At 38.8% G+C, this 12,513-nt stretch overlaps 1 protein-coding gene across 1 annotated transcript; it reads left to right on the top strand.

Moving 5' to 3' along the window:
- The first annotated feature begins 1,523 nt into the window (after positions 1 to 1,523).
- On the top strand, positions 1,524 to 12,112 carry LOC145997063 (uncharacterized). The gene is made up of 4 exons (XM_083133682.1): positions 1,524 to 1,566; positions 5,512 to 5,629; positions 10,291 to 10,461; positions 11,444 to 12,112. The coding sequence occupies exons 1-4, from the start codon at positions 1,549 to 1,551 to the stop codon at positions 12,055 to 12,057; spliced, it is 921 nt and encodes a 306-aa protein (XP_082989808.1). The 5' UTR covers positions 1,524 to 1,548; the 3' UTR covers positions 12,058 to 12,112.
- The last annotated feature ends 401 nt before the right edge of the window (positions 12,113 to 12,513 follow it).

Here is a 12,513-nt window from a genome sequence, read left to right as displayed (position 1 = left end):
TCTTATTGCCCCTGCATAAAACAGCTCTCGGAACAACCCTGTGAGGTGTGAGGTAAAGGTACCTGAGAGCGGTGTTGATCACATCAGCACATCAACTCCCAATATCTATATCCACAATACGCCTCCAGGCCCAAACAAGTACAAACCTTCATATACTGTATTGTATATCAATGTATGTTAGGGCTACCATATTTTGAAATTCTAAAAAGAGGACATTTTCTTCGAAAGCCACACACACCATCAATTTATTCAAAAACACGAAAACATTACATAACACACAATTTATCACCATTAAATAAAATATTATTCTCCATGATATTATACTGCCACTAACCTAACCTGACTTTATAGTATTGACGTTCACCCTGTTATATTGAACTAACCTATTCTTATGATTGTGTATTCTGGATTAGTCTTTTTATATATAGAAACACAGTACCTCGTTATTTGTGATGCTTAACAGTATGAAACGCGAAAGAACCTTCTGCAGCACTTACTTTATCTTCATGTTCACTGCCAGGTTTCGTGAAAAACGGAGTAAGTTTTGTAGATGAAGCTTCACCTCTGACGTCTCTTTTGTGCTTTTCGCACTCCACGTGTGCTTGCAAGTCTAACCCTCCTTTCTTTGCCACAGACACATATGTACCGGGTTTTCAAACCATACACTCGCCTTCAAAATCGTCTCTACCATGTCTAAAACATGAATACTTTTCTTGTAACTCATTAGTAAACTCTAACTTCCACTTCGAAACACGAACAAACGAATGACGCGGTCAGACGTTTAATGATTCGAAAAGTTGTAACTTCGTGATCTCTGACCTATGATGATTGGATAAAAGTAAAAACCCGGACATTTTAACAGAAAGTAAAAACCCGCCCGGACACAAATTTCAGGGTCCGAAAAGAGGACATGTCCAGGAAAACCAGGACGTATGGTAGCCCTAATGTATGTACATATGAATACGTGTGTGTACCGACCGCCGAGGAGGAGTGGTTATCTCAGCATGCTGCTACGCCAGGGCAAGGGTATGAGTGTTCCTCCACCAATTTCATCATATCAGTCACTCATCCTCATCGTCGCGATTAGCCAACCAAATCAATCGATCGAAAACCAGATAACAATGCAGCAATTCTAACAGCAACTCAAGATTTTTACATAAATCTTGGATCATGTTTTTTAGAGACAGGGAAGGGATTGGATGGGAGAGAACTCTTCTATAATTCTAAATTAACGGAACACATTTCACAGAAACAATTATGGGAAGGGTGCCATTCCTGCACTGGTCTAGCGACTGTGTCATTTCCAATTGGTCCAGGACCGACCTACGCCTCGCACAGAAGGTCATGTCGCGCCGTCTGTGCCAGGCTCTTGGACAGACCTTTGCGATTGTTGTATCCGCCATTCAACAATCTTCTCGCTTCAGCGAAGGCAAGGCAGACCTTCCCAACAATTAACAAACAACACTGCTGATGCGAACATCCTGGTATATATCCTCTGAATCAGATAAAGAAAAAGCCAGTGTTGGTTTTAGGACAAGAAGGACAACAATGAAGCCATTGTTTAAGGTAAGTGTGGTACTAATAAGCGGGGCTAGGAGGTGGTTGCCCCAAATTTTCTCAGTAGTCATAATTGTTAAAAAGATTGATTGATTGATTTAGTTTATTTTACTTCGCGTTTTGTGCCTCTTGGCTAATTTGCGAAGATGGGGATGAGTGATGAAATGATGAAATTGATGAATGGACATTCACAAACAACCAAGCTCGACCGGGATTCGAACCCGGGACCCTTGGCGTCGCAGCGCGATGTGCTAACCACTCGGCCACAGGGTCGGGCTTGTTAAAAAGAAAGTGATAATTAATATTGATGTTGTTATTATTATTTTGCATCGCCTTTCTTACGATTTTGGCTAATCGCAACGATGATTTTGAGTGATGAATAAATGATTTATTTTACTCCTTTTTTTGCCACTTTTGGCTAATCGCGAAGATTAGAATGAATGATAAGATAAAATGGATGAGAAAACAAACAAATGGACAGCACACGCCACAAGCTTCACAGAGGATTATACACTCAGAGAACTAAATCCATCATATCGATTAATGCACCAGAATTCATCGATTGATGCACTAAAGTGTGTTTTATGGCTTCTTCAAAGAATCAGGTTCACATTTGATGCATTTGGATGTATTCTTGTTTGTCGTGAAAGAAACACCAAAGTGCATCTTTTGATTCAAGTGAGGATTTATTTCAGTCGAGATGCAACTCAATGCATCACTTGATGCGTTTTAATGCACCAGAATGCATCTTTTTCGATGGTGCACTTAAATGTTTCGTCTGACCTATAGAGTTTATGTAGCTCAGACCAAATGTTTAAGTGCATCATCCAAAAAGATGCAGGAAGGTGCATCAAGAAACATCAACTGATGCACTGAAGTGCATCTCGATTTATGATGCACTTGGGTGTTTCTTTCACGACATACAAAAATACACCCAAATGCATCAAATGTGAATCTGATTCTTTGAAGAAGCCATAAAACACACTTTAGTGCATCAATCGATGCATTCTGCTGAATCAATCGATATAATGCATTTAGTTTTCTATGTGTACTGGCTGTGAGCACAGACGCCAGAGTCCAGGGTGTGCTACGTGGAAGAGATTTGAAATTTCGGTGTCTTTACAAATGTTCGCACTTTACACCTCGAGTTATGAACACCCATATCCAGGCCGGGATTCGAACACGGAACCTGCGTCGTAGCACGCTGTGCCAACTACTCCACCACGAAGGGCGGCTCTAGGGTATAAAGGGTTTTCTAAGGGCATCCAAATGTCAACCTCTCTTCCATGTAGCACACCATGGACTACATTGTTGCAGACTAACGAGGCTCTGGCGTCTCTACTCACAACCAGTATAATTATCTGTGGGACTTGATATGTGTGCTGCCCATGTGTGCATGTCCCTTTGACCGTCTCGACACAATTCATCCCATCGTCGCGATTATCAAAAAGTGTTAAAAAGCGACGTTAAATAAAACAAATCAATCACGTTCTATATTTCAGTCGTTTTCTGTGCTTTCGTTATAAACTAGCGTATAAATATGAATGTTAATATTGCACTACCATTATGAATGTGCGGCAACAAGCCATTATATTGCTTCTAACGAGAGCTGAAATTTTCAAAACCTTGAAACCGAAAAAAAATCGTCTTTGCTGTGCTGTGCTGTAATGTGCACATGGGCACTGACTTTAGGGAGGCAAGGTACTTTCTGCTCCCCAAAATTACGTAGACGGACTATAGTAATATACAGGGTGTCATTTTAATGGCGCCCACGGACCACGGAAACGTGTAGAGAACATCAAAACAAACAACTTTTCTCTAACATTTTTCTCATTGGTGCGTCGTTTCGGCGCTACAGTCGTTCAAAAAAGCCCGTTTTGCCGCCTGAATGCTGGCAACCACACACAACATTTCATTGCATTGGTGACGTCATATCCCGTCGTGAAGCGATGCGTTCCAGGGTTGCCGGGAACACACATATTCTGTGAAAAATGACACAGCTGCAATCAGCCACATTATGTACCGTAAAACAAAACGAGAAAACACGTTCTGTAACCTAACAGGAAGTAAACAAACGATACGAAAAATGGTAGAATGAAAATCGAGTTCAAGTGGAAGTGGTCATATTGAATTTTGTCTCAGCTTACATGTCAAATATTTGCAAATTTAGTTACCAAGTTGGCATCTACAATTTAGTCTTATCCATTTCGTTCTTCTGATGCTAGTTGTCTGTGGCACACTGAACAGATGACAAAATAGAAATGAAATAACTCAAACTTCCAAAGGTAAGCAACACATAATATAATGTCAGGGCATTATGAGGCAAGTAGCAAAAATGGTTGAAAATACAGGGATATAAGTAGTAGTAATACAAGCTCTCCTACGACTGTGTTTATCTATGCACCGGATACAAATGTAATAGTTTGCAACTGTGAACAGGGCAGTATATTCGCTACTGATTCATCATCAGATTGTTACTGGGGCTGTACAGCGGGATCCTAAAGTATTGCTCAGCAAATTGTCCATGACTATTTTCGTTGGTTTTTATCTTCATCCCACGTATTTTTAAGGACAATTTTTTTACGTATACTGGTTCAGAGGTTGCAACCAGATTGTTTAGTGTTTTGTGTCAGTTCTTGAAGCTCTCATTGCATAGAACAAAGGGAGTACACTGCGTGATGGACAATTGGCTTGGTAATACTTATGGATCCCACTGTACGTGTTTTAGCCGTAATGTAACAACGTGAACCTCGGATACTTGCCTTATCAGCACAAAGTACCACATGGCATCTGGACACAAACCTGTAGATATCAACCTTGCAACGAGATTTGCAAACATTTGACATGTAACTGGGCGTAAACAGCCACATGTAAGCTGTAAGTCCAATAAAATGTATTGTTGTTGATATTTGACATGTAGGCTGAGACAAAATCCGATATTGACTCTTCATTTTCAATACGTTTTTTACCATTTCTCATATCGTTGGTTCACTTCCCCCTTCCCCGGAGATGACTGCTGATCTTTGGCTGGTAGGCTATGATGTTCGGTCTCCTGGACGCTTTTCTCGCTTCGTTTTATAGCTAATAATTTGGTTGGTAGTTGTCATTTTTCACAAGATTTGCGTGTTACTTGCAACCCTGCCGTGTGCTGTTTCGCAGCAGGAAATGACGTCACAGATACGATCAAATGTTGCGTTGGACGGCAAAACGGTCTTTTTTGAATGGCTGTAGCGTTGAATCGACGCACCAACGAGAAAAATGTTACTGAGAAAAGTTGTTTGTTTTGATGTCCTCTATACGAATCTGTAGTCCGTGGGCGCCATTAAAATGACACCCTGTATATAGCACAAGATTATTGGCAAGGGATGGCCACCTGCTGGAATGTTCCAGAAACAACTTTCTAATAATCTTGTGTCTGGAGGAGAGTAATTTTTGTGTATATATATCTTCCTGTTTTGTACCTTGTTTCATTTGTACTTGGTACAGAGTCTGAAGAAGACCTTGCTAGAAGGTTGAAACGTTACGTTTAGTTTATGTTTTAAAATGAAATAAATGTCTGCATTGGTCAGCATATTGAGTTTTTCATATCATGGAAACAAGGCTAAATGGTGTTAAAAGATAACAGTATTTTACAAACAGACTTCTAAGCGCATTGAATCTTATACTGACAGTGGCGGCGATTAGAGGTGGGCAGTTGCCCCCCGCAGGCCCCTGTTAACCAAGAGAAACTAAACTGTCCTTGCCCCTAACCCCCAGTTTTGTCACCAAATCGCCGCTACTAATAATAAATAATGCGATTATCATCCATAAAGCATGCATAACACAGAGATAGGAAACATTTTTATGTGAACTTGTACTTACCAAAATATACACAATTTTGAGTTTTGGTATTTTTTTTATCTGAATTTTGCACAATTTCTTTCAGCTTAACCTCATTGTTCACTATCCTTTTAGGTCATATTGTTATCAGCATGTGGCTGTGTGATTCATGCACAAGGCGATTACAAGATAACTGCTAATAACAATTACAATAACCAAGGTGTATCAAACAAGGGAACCGCAGGCATAGTAGGTGAGTATGTGCTTTCATGTATTTATATCTACAGGGCGATTCGAAATCGTGGGTTTTTCAGTGTTGCCAGTGTATGGGGCATCTCATCGTTCACTTTCTGACATAAATGCACTCCAACTTCACCATTTACTAACTTTATATGGTTCGGTATTTAAGTCACTGTATTTAGCTCGAAGCACAAGGTTATGCAATGATTAAACTTGAGGTTCACGCGTTATCAAGGATCAAATATCGGGCTAGGAAAAGATTATGATCACTCTGTAGATATAGAGCGTGTTCCGTTCAAACCTCCCACATTTCAATTCATCATTGCTAAAAGGTTATGAATAGAGCCCGGAAGTTCAGGGATTCATTTTCGTTAAAATAGGCAGGCAAAAAGGCATTTATAATGTGGAAAATAGGCACTAAAAATGAAAAAAAAAAGGCAAAATAAACCGAAAAAAGGCACATTTGGAAGTCGCTTACTTTTATCTATAATTTCTGGGAAAATGTTAAAATCTACATTGGGAAGAGCATGTCAATTTTCACCGAATTCACGCACGTAACCATGTAACTTACCACTTAATGGCACACTAAATTTCGGCATTATGACAACTACACGATCCTTTCCCTCCAAAGTGCAGATTTTGATTTTGGAATCCATGCAAAGGCCCTTGGGCATTAGTGCTGTTTCTTGTCAATAACCTCCTGACACCGATGCTGGACGTGATGACATAATAGTGCAGGTGTTCTGCAACAGGTTTTCAGCAGTCAATCATTCACAAGGAAATGTTAACCGAAAGGCAATATCCTAACTCAGCATGAAATACCTTTTTCTCACATTTTTCTCCTTCAGCAATGTTGAAAAATGCTTGAGTTCAATATTACTTAAATAAGGCGAAAATCATTCACATAATAAACGGAAGAAAAATAAATGCCAACAACGTTTTTTGGGAGAAAAATAATTTATGTACACACTTTTTTTTTAAAAAAAATGGTTAAATTTCATTGAAAAAGGCAAAAAAAAGGCATTATAATTAAAAATAGGCCGTGGGGTCCCAAATAGGCAAAATGAAAAGGCTTCTACAACATTCGAAACAACATAAAAACATATATCCGGAATTTTTTTATCAATATATGCAGTAGATAAAAAGAGGCATTTTGCCAAACTTCCGAGCTCTAGTGATGAAACATAATTTAATGCGAGTGGTACTAGACGAAAGAGAAACTCAGAATTTTATTGCATGACCACGAAGTTCACCGTTCTCTCACTATGCAGAGCCACAATCGCATAAAGCACAATGGCGACTCAGCAGCAGCGCGCACAATCTGTATTCTGGTATGCAGACACCAAATCAATCATTACAGTGCAAAGAAATTACCGGAGAGATGAAGCATCTGATGGGAAAACCATTAAGGCATGGCGTCCGAAGTTTTTGGCGACTGGAAGTGTTAATAAACAATTTTAAGGTTCTCAGATTGGATATTATTCGTGCTACAAACGGTGCACACATAGAGGTGTATTAGAGTTCAGTGTAGAGATGTATTGGTGTATTCGTGTTTAGTGCTTCATGCAATAAAAATCTTTGAGTTTCTCTTTCGTCTAGTACCACTCGCATCCCATTATGTTTCATAACCTTTTAGCAATGATGAATTGAAATGTGGGAGGTTTGAACGGAACACCCTGTACAATAGAGAGTAAATTGATTTCCGAACAGTTAGATATGTATGCATCTGTGTGTTTGGAAACTGAAGCTTACCTTGTGGCATTCTGTAAACATAATCACATGCACAGGGAAAGTGTTGCCACAGCATGACACCAAAGAGTATCTCAACATATGAAATTACTGTAATATGATATTTCTGACAAGAAATGATGAAGATTTAAATATAGCTTCTGGCTAACTCTAGAATATGACATTAGCTGCTTAACTGACTCAGTGTTAAAACAAAGAGATTGGCAACATAGGAGTAAACAAAATTCTTCTGTTGTGTATATGTGAAGTTCTCGCATTAAACTTTTGCTCTTGAAAGCTTATATAACACTGGGGAACAAAAAAAGATTTTATTTTGTGGCATAAAGTTTAATAATAGTTTCAGCACACAAAACAGCTGTGATTGCCAATTGTATGATTGGTTCAGTTGAATTGACTCCAGTTATAAAAATAAACACACCATGGAAAATGTAGGAGGTAAAATTACTCCACGCTTTTCTCGGTAATATCAAAATTTGATAATGGGCTGAAATTCCCATTAAGAAACTTACTTATTTATTTGTAAATTGTTGCTAGGCAACTTATGAAGCGTTAGGCAATATATCTTTTAATGTTGAATTTTGTAGTATAACTAAGCGAAATGCATTTAATGTGAATACATTGAAAATATGAGTTCCTCACGTAGTAAGTGTTTCAATAAACCAACACCGATGAAGTGAGAGATTTGCATCAGGCTTATTTTGCCAAAAATCTGGAACAACAGAATAAAAAATGCGTCCCACACATAGTTTGCAAAACTTGTTTGGAATCACTTCGTTATTGGGGCCAAGGCGGACGAAAGGGACTCAAATTTGGAGTGCCCATGACATGGAGTAAATCAAAAAATGATGTTAATGATTGCTATTTTTGTGTTGTGAATGTTAAAGGCATGAATATATTCAAAAACCGTAATTGGGTGTACCCTAATGTAGATTCAGCAAAGTCGCCAATACTGCACAGTGAAAATTTACCTTTACCAGTATGTACCTTTTCGCCAAATATCGACGATGACGTTGAGATATCAGATGAAAGTGCTAGTGCAATACAGCAGGAAAACGATCACATAGTTTTTTTACTTCATTGTGTACATATTTTCTTAATTATTACGATCATAGGCCTATATTATATTATTTTTATAATAAAAAAATATTAAATTGTTGTTGGAAGTTCATTTATGTGTACAGTATGCCTTATGTTTCCGCCATTTTGGTTTAGTTGCATTTATTTCATAAATTAGAGCCAATTCAGGAAATATATTATTATATCATTATTCAGCAGCATGAAATCGCCCTAAATTAGCTCTCAAACACTGTGCCGCAATTTCACTGTTCTCCAGTGTAATAGATCAAGTCAAGGTGTAGATGCTTAACGTGAACTTAACGAAAGCATCTTACACATAACCACGTTGGTGGTTCTGATTGGTGAGTCAGCCACGAATCACAGCTGACGCTGAGCAATGACCTACAGGGTGCGATTTCATAGACGATGGGACAGTGGCGTACTAAGAATTTTCGAAAGGGGGAGAGGGTATGTATACTTTTCTCAGTAGACACTTTGCCATCTTTTTTCCTGCCTTTCATGTTCTGTTTTAAGGAATACTAGTGCAAAGAAGGGTTGTGACATCCACCAACCCCTCCTCCTTGGACACGCCACTGAATGGGGGATCCTTTCCTTCTGTCCTGGATCACACCATGACAGACACGTCCCAAACACCCAAACAGATAACATTATTTCCCATCATCTGGATATGTAATTTATTATATATAATATATCGTGCTACAATGCCAGTTCAGTTAATTCTAGAGCTCCATAACTACAACCTCTGACAATAAAGTTCGGTGAATGATCCTGAATATCGAAAGTACACGAATTCTTAATACCTTACTGTCCTTCGAAGTAGTCCCCTCCCATGGCTATGCACCGTTAAGAACGGCTGTATATGTCCTGGAAATTTTTAGAAAAGTCTTCTTTCGGGATGGTGTTCAAGACCCTCGTCACGTTCCGTTGGATGTCCGGAATATCCTCAAATCTCTGACCTTTCAAAGCGATTTTGAGACGTGGGAAGAGAAAGAAATCTGGAGGATTCAGATCCAAATTTCTTGCAATGCATTGCTACAGAGGATGAGAGCTGGTGTGTGAGGTACGACCCTCAAACGAAACGCCAAAGCATGGAATGGCGTTCTCCTGCATCACCCCGTCGGAAGAAGGTCAAAGCGTAAAAATTGTTGTTCCCTCCGGCAGGAATTCCTTGTGGATCATGCCATCACTGTGAAAGAAAGTGATAAGCATCGTCTGGATGCGTGATTTTTACGCCTTGACCTTCTTCCGACACGTACAGCCGTTCTCAACGGTGCATAGCCATGGGAGAGGTAGGTTTCATTAAGAATTCGTCTACTTTCGATATTCGGGATCATTCACCGAACTTTATTGTCAGAGGTTGTATATATCAAACATTAAGCCGTTAAGCATTTTTTTAAAGGATACCACACTGATTATTAAACGTTGGTAACACTGATACGTTGCTATTCACTCTTATTTTGATTGAATTGACTATAGGACCTCCAGTGCCTTGCTTCAATGCAAGAAACACAATTAAAAATTTATTCAACTCATTTATGTAAGTCGAATTTTGTTATAGTTTCATTTCAGAGCTTAACTCAGAATGGTGTTGTGTTCCATTTGATATGTAAATTAGGTTTCAAGCAATTAACGTCCAATTATAAGCATACATAAGTCAAAAACACAACTGTATTACTAGTTTTGTGTGGAAGCTATTGGCAAAGATTATTAAGATAGTAAACCCACTAAGGCCATCCGTTCTCTGCTAAAATCACAAATCACACCCTGGCCTATATCACACGTTAAGCGAGACGTTTTATTTACAGTAAGTCTTGGTGTTATTGAGAGCATATTTTGTGATTTTTCTAGGCCCGGAAAATATAAAAAGCTATGGTGGAGGAACAAGCTACTCGACAAGCTACAGCACAGAAACCAACTTCTACCAGCCCAACCTAGCAGCGGATACACTGACACCTTCCGGTCAAATTTTGAACTTCGGTTACGAGTTTCCCAATATTGGACCCCTAGGCAGCACTCCAAGTATGTACAGTCAAGCTCAATTGTGTTCAAATATGTTCGAGATACCATTCAAAATTACGAGACGATAACGAGGCTGGTGTTTAGAATTCCAGATTAGCCATTTGAAACTCGAAACGAGAGACGCCTAAGTGTGCAATTTTTCAGTGTTTGTTCACACTTGCCTTGGGACACCCTGTATATATTTTTCTAAAATTTACTTTGCTTTCTTACTTGTCTATGTTAATGACAGCGGTGAATATGAATGATGACGTAAGTGGGCAAGCACAATGAAACAGGCATGCGTTACACAAGATTCGATCCCAGGGTGCCTGGCTTACTAGATTGGTACGAGTTTCCTATCTGTATGAGTTATGTATAGATTTGTAAGTACACGTAGGGCTGCCAGATTTCTAAAATAAAAAAAAAACGGGACATACAGATTATATAGACATGGATATAGTTATATTTATTTTTTATGACATTTTTAAACATTACAAAATCAATTGCTGTTTAAAGCATTGTTAATCCCTAATTTTTAACATTTTGACAAAATATATAAATATTTGAGTGAACTATTGGTGACCTTTAAGAGTATGTGTTTTTCCAATGCATTACTATAAAATTCAGAACAATCGACAATGAGCAGTTCTACATCAATGTTAATATGAGGATTGAGTGGTAAATGGTACGTAATTGGTATCCCATTAGGTTAGTTATAAATTGTTATTGATTTCTTGTTATATAAAATGATTTTGAAATTTGAATTCGTTATTTCTTTAGCTAAATACGGGACAAATGGGCGTCTCGAGAACATTTTCCGGGATACCAGGACATTTCTTTAAAAAAGGGGACAATCCCGTAGTACAATAAATTTTAATTCTTCGTGATAGGACACCTCCATACGCTCTACGTACGTTCTAACATGCAAGAATGTATCATTTACTTCATCTAATCGTTTTATTAACCTCAAAATGCGGTTATCAGTCTCTCTTCCATTTTACAGACCTAGGATCATTTTACCAATCTGGAGAGAAGACACCCGCAACACAGCACAATCTACAGGCAGGGAGATCAACTACTAGGAATCTTTTCCCAGCAAGATCTGGGACCAACTTCGGCCAGACCTTCGGGACCGTTCAGGATCTAGCAGCTTCCATAAACGAAGGAATCAAAAACTTGGGTGAACTCGGACAGAGCAATTTTGCCAGGTCCTTCAAGGACATTCGTGGCGCTCCGACGAGTTTCGGCGGCAACCAAGGAATTGGAACTGGCAACTCTGGAACTGGAGGCTTCGGTCAGGACACCCTGGCCACTGGAAAAGGGTTTGGAGTTCCAGAACATGAAGCAAGCAATGTTGGACAAAAGGTTGGCGACTTTAGCAAAGCGTTCGATACTGTTCGTCAAGGTTCTGCCAAAACTGGTCACAAACTCGACAATTTTGGTCACGGTTTTGGCAATTTCGGACAAGGGAATGTACATTTTGGGCACGATTTTGGTCCTATTGGGCAGAATTCAGGTTTGTTGGGAAGCAATCAGTTCGTGCCAAAGGGATCTGGTTCAGCGCAATTACTAAAAGGTACGGTAGATGGCAGCACAAAGCAAGAAACTATAAAATAAGAGTTCTTGTCATGTTTTTTTCTTTGCTTAAAATAAAGCTGTTTCAAAAAATTAATTCGACTTATTTACATTCATACTATTGCTAATTAATATTGTATATTAGTGGTAAGTTTTAGTGTTATTTGTGCAAGCTCTTCGAAGAACGCTGAAATAATAAAGTAGCGTAGGAATATGAAATTTGTAAAGAAAGAGTACCAATGTAGCATTATTTGGAAGTAAGAGTTTCACGTGACATTCCACACCAATGGACACTACATTACATGTTTGAACTTTTGAAGCTCAGATAGGCTAATGTTTTCCCACAGGTATATAAAGTGTCAAAGTAATTCTATAAAAGGTTTGCGATTGGTCCGTTCCTATGTCAACAATGGAACAGTTCGATGTCTGTTGAATGATCGAAAACTACTTCAGACACAAGAATAAAAATTTCGTGAACAGAAAGATTATTTAGTGTTG

The sequence above is a fragment of the Lepisma saccharinum genome, chromosome 13 (assembly GCF_977018435.1).
Source record: "Lepisma saccharinum chromosome 13, izLepSacc3.1, whole genome shotgun sequence".
Classification (NCBI taxonomy): domain Eukaryota; kingdom Metazoa; phylum Arthropoda; class Insecta; order Zygentoma; family Lepismatidae; genus Lepisma; species Lepisma saccharinum.
The sequence above is the reverse complement of the archived record's forward strand: the minus strand, read 5'-3'. Positions and strand labels throughout refer to the sequence as shown.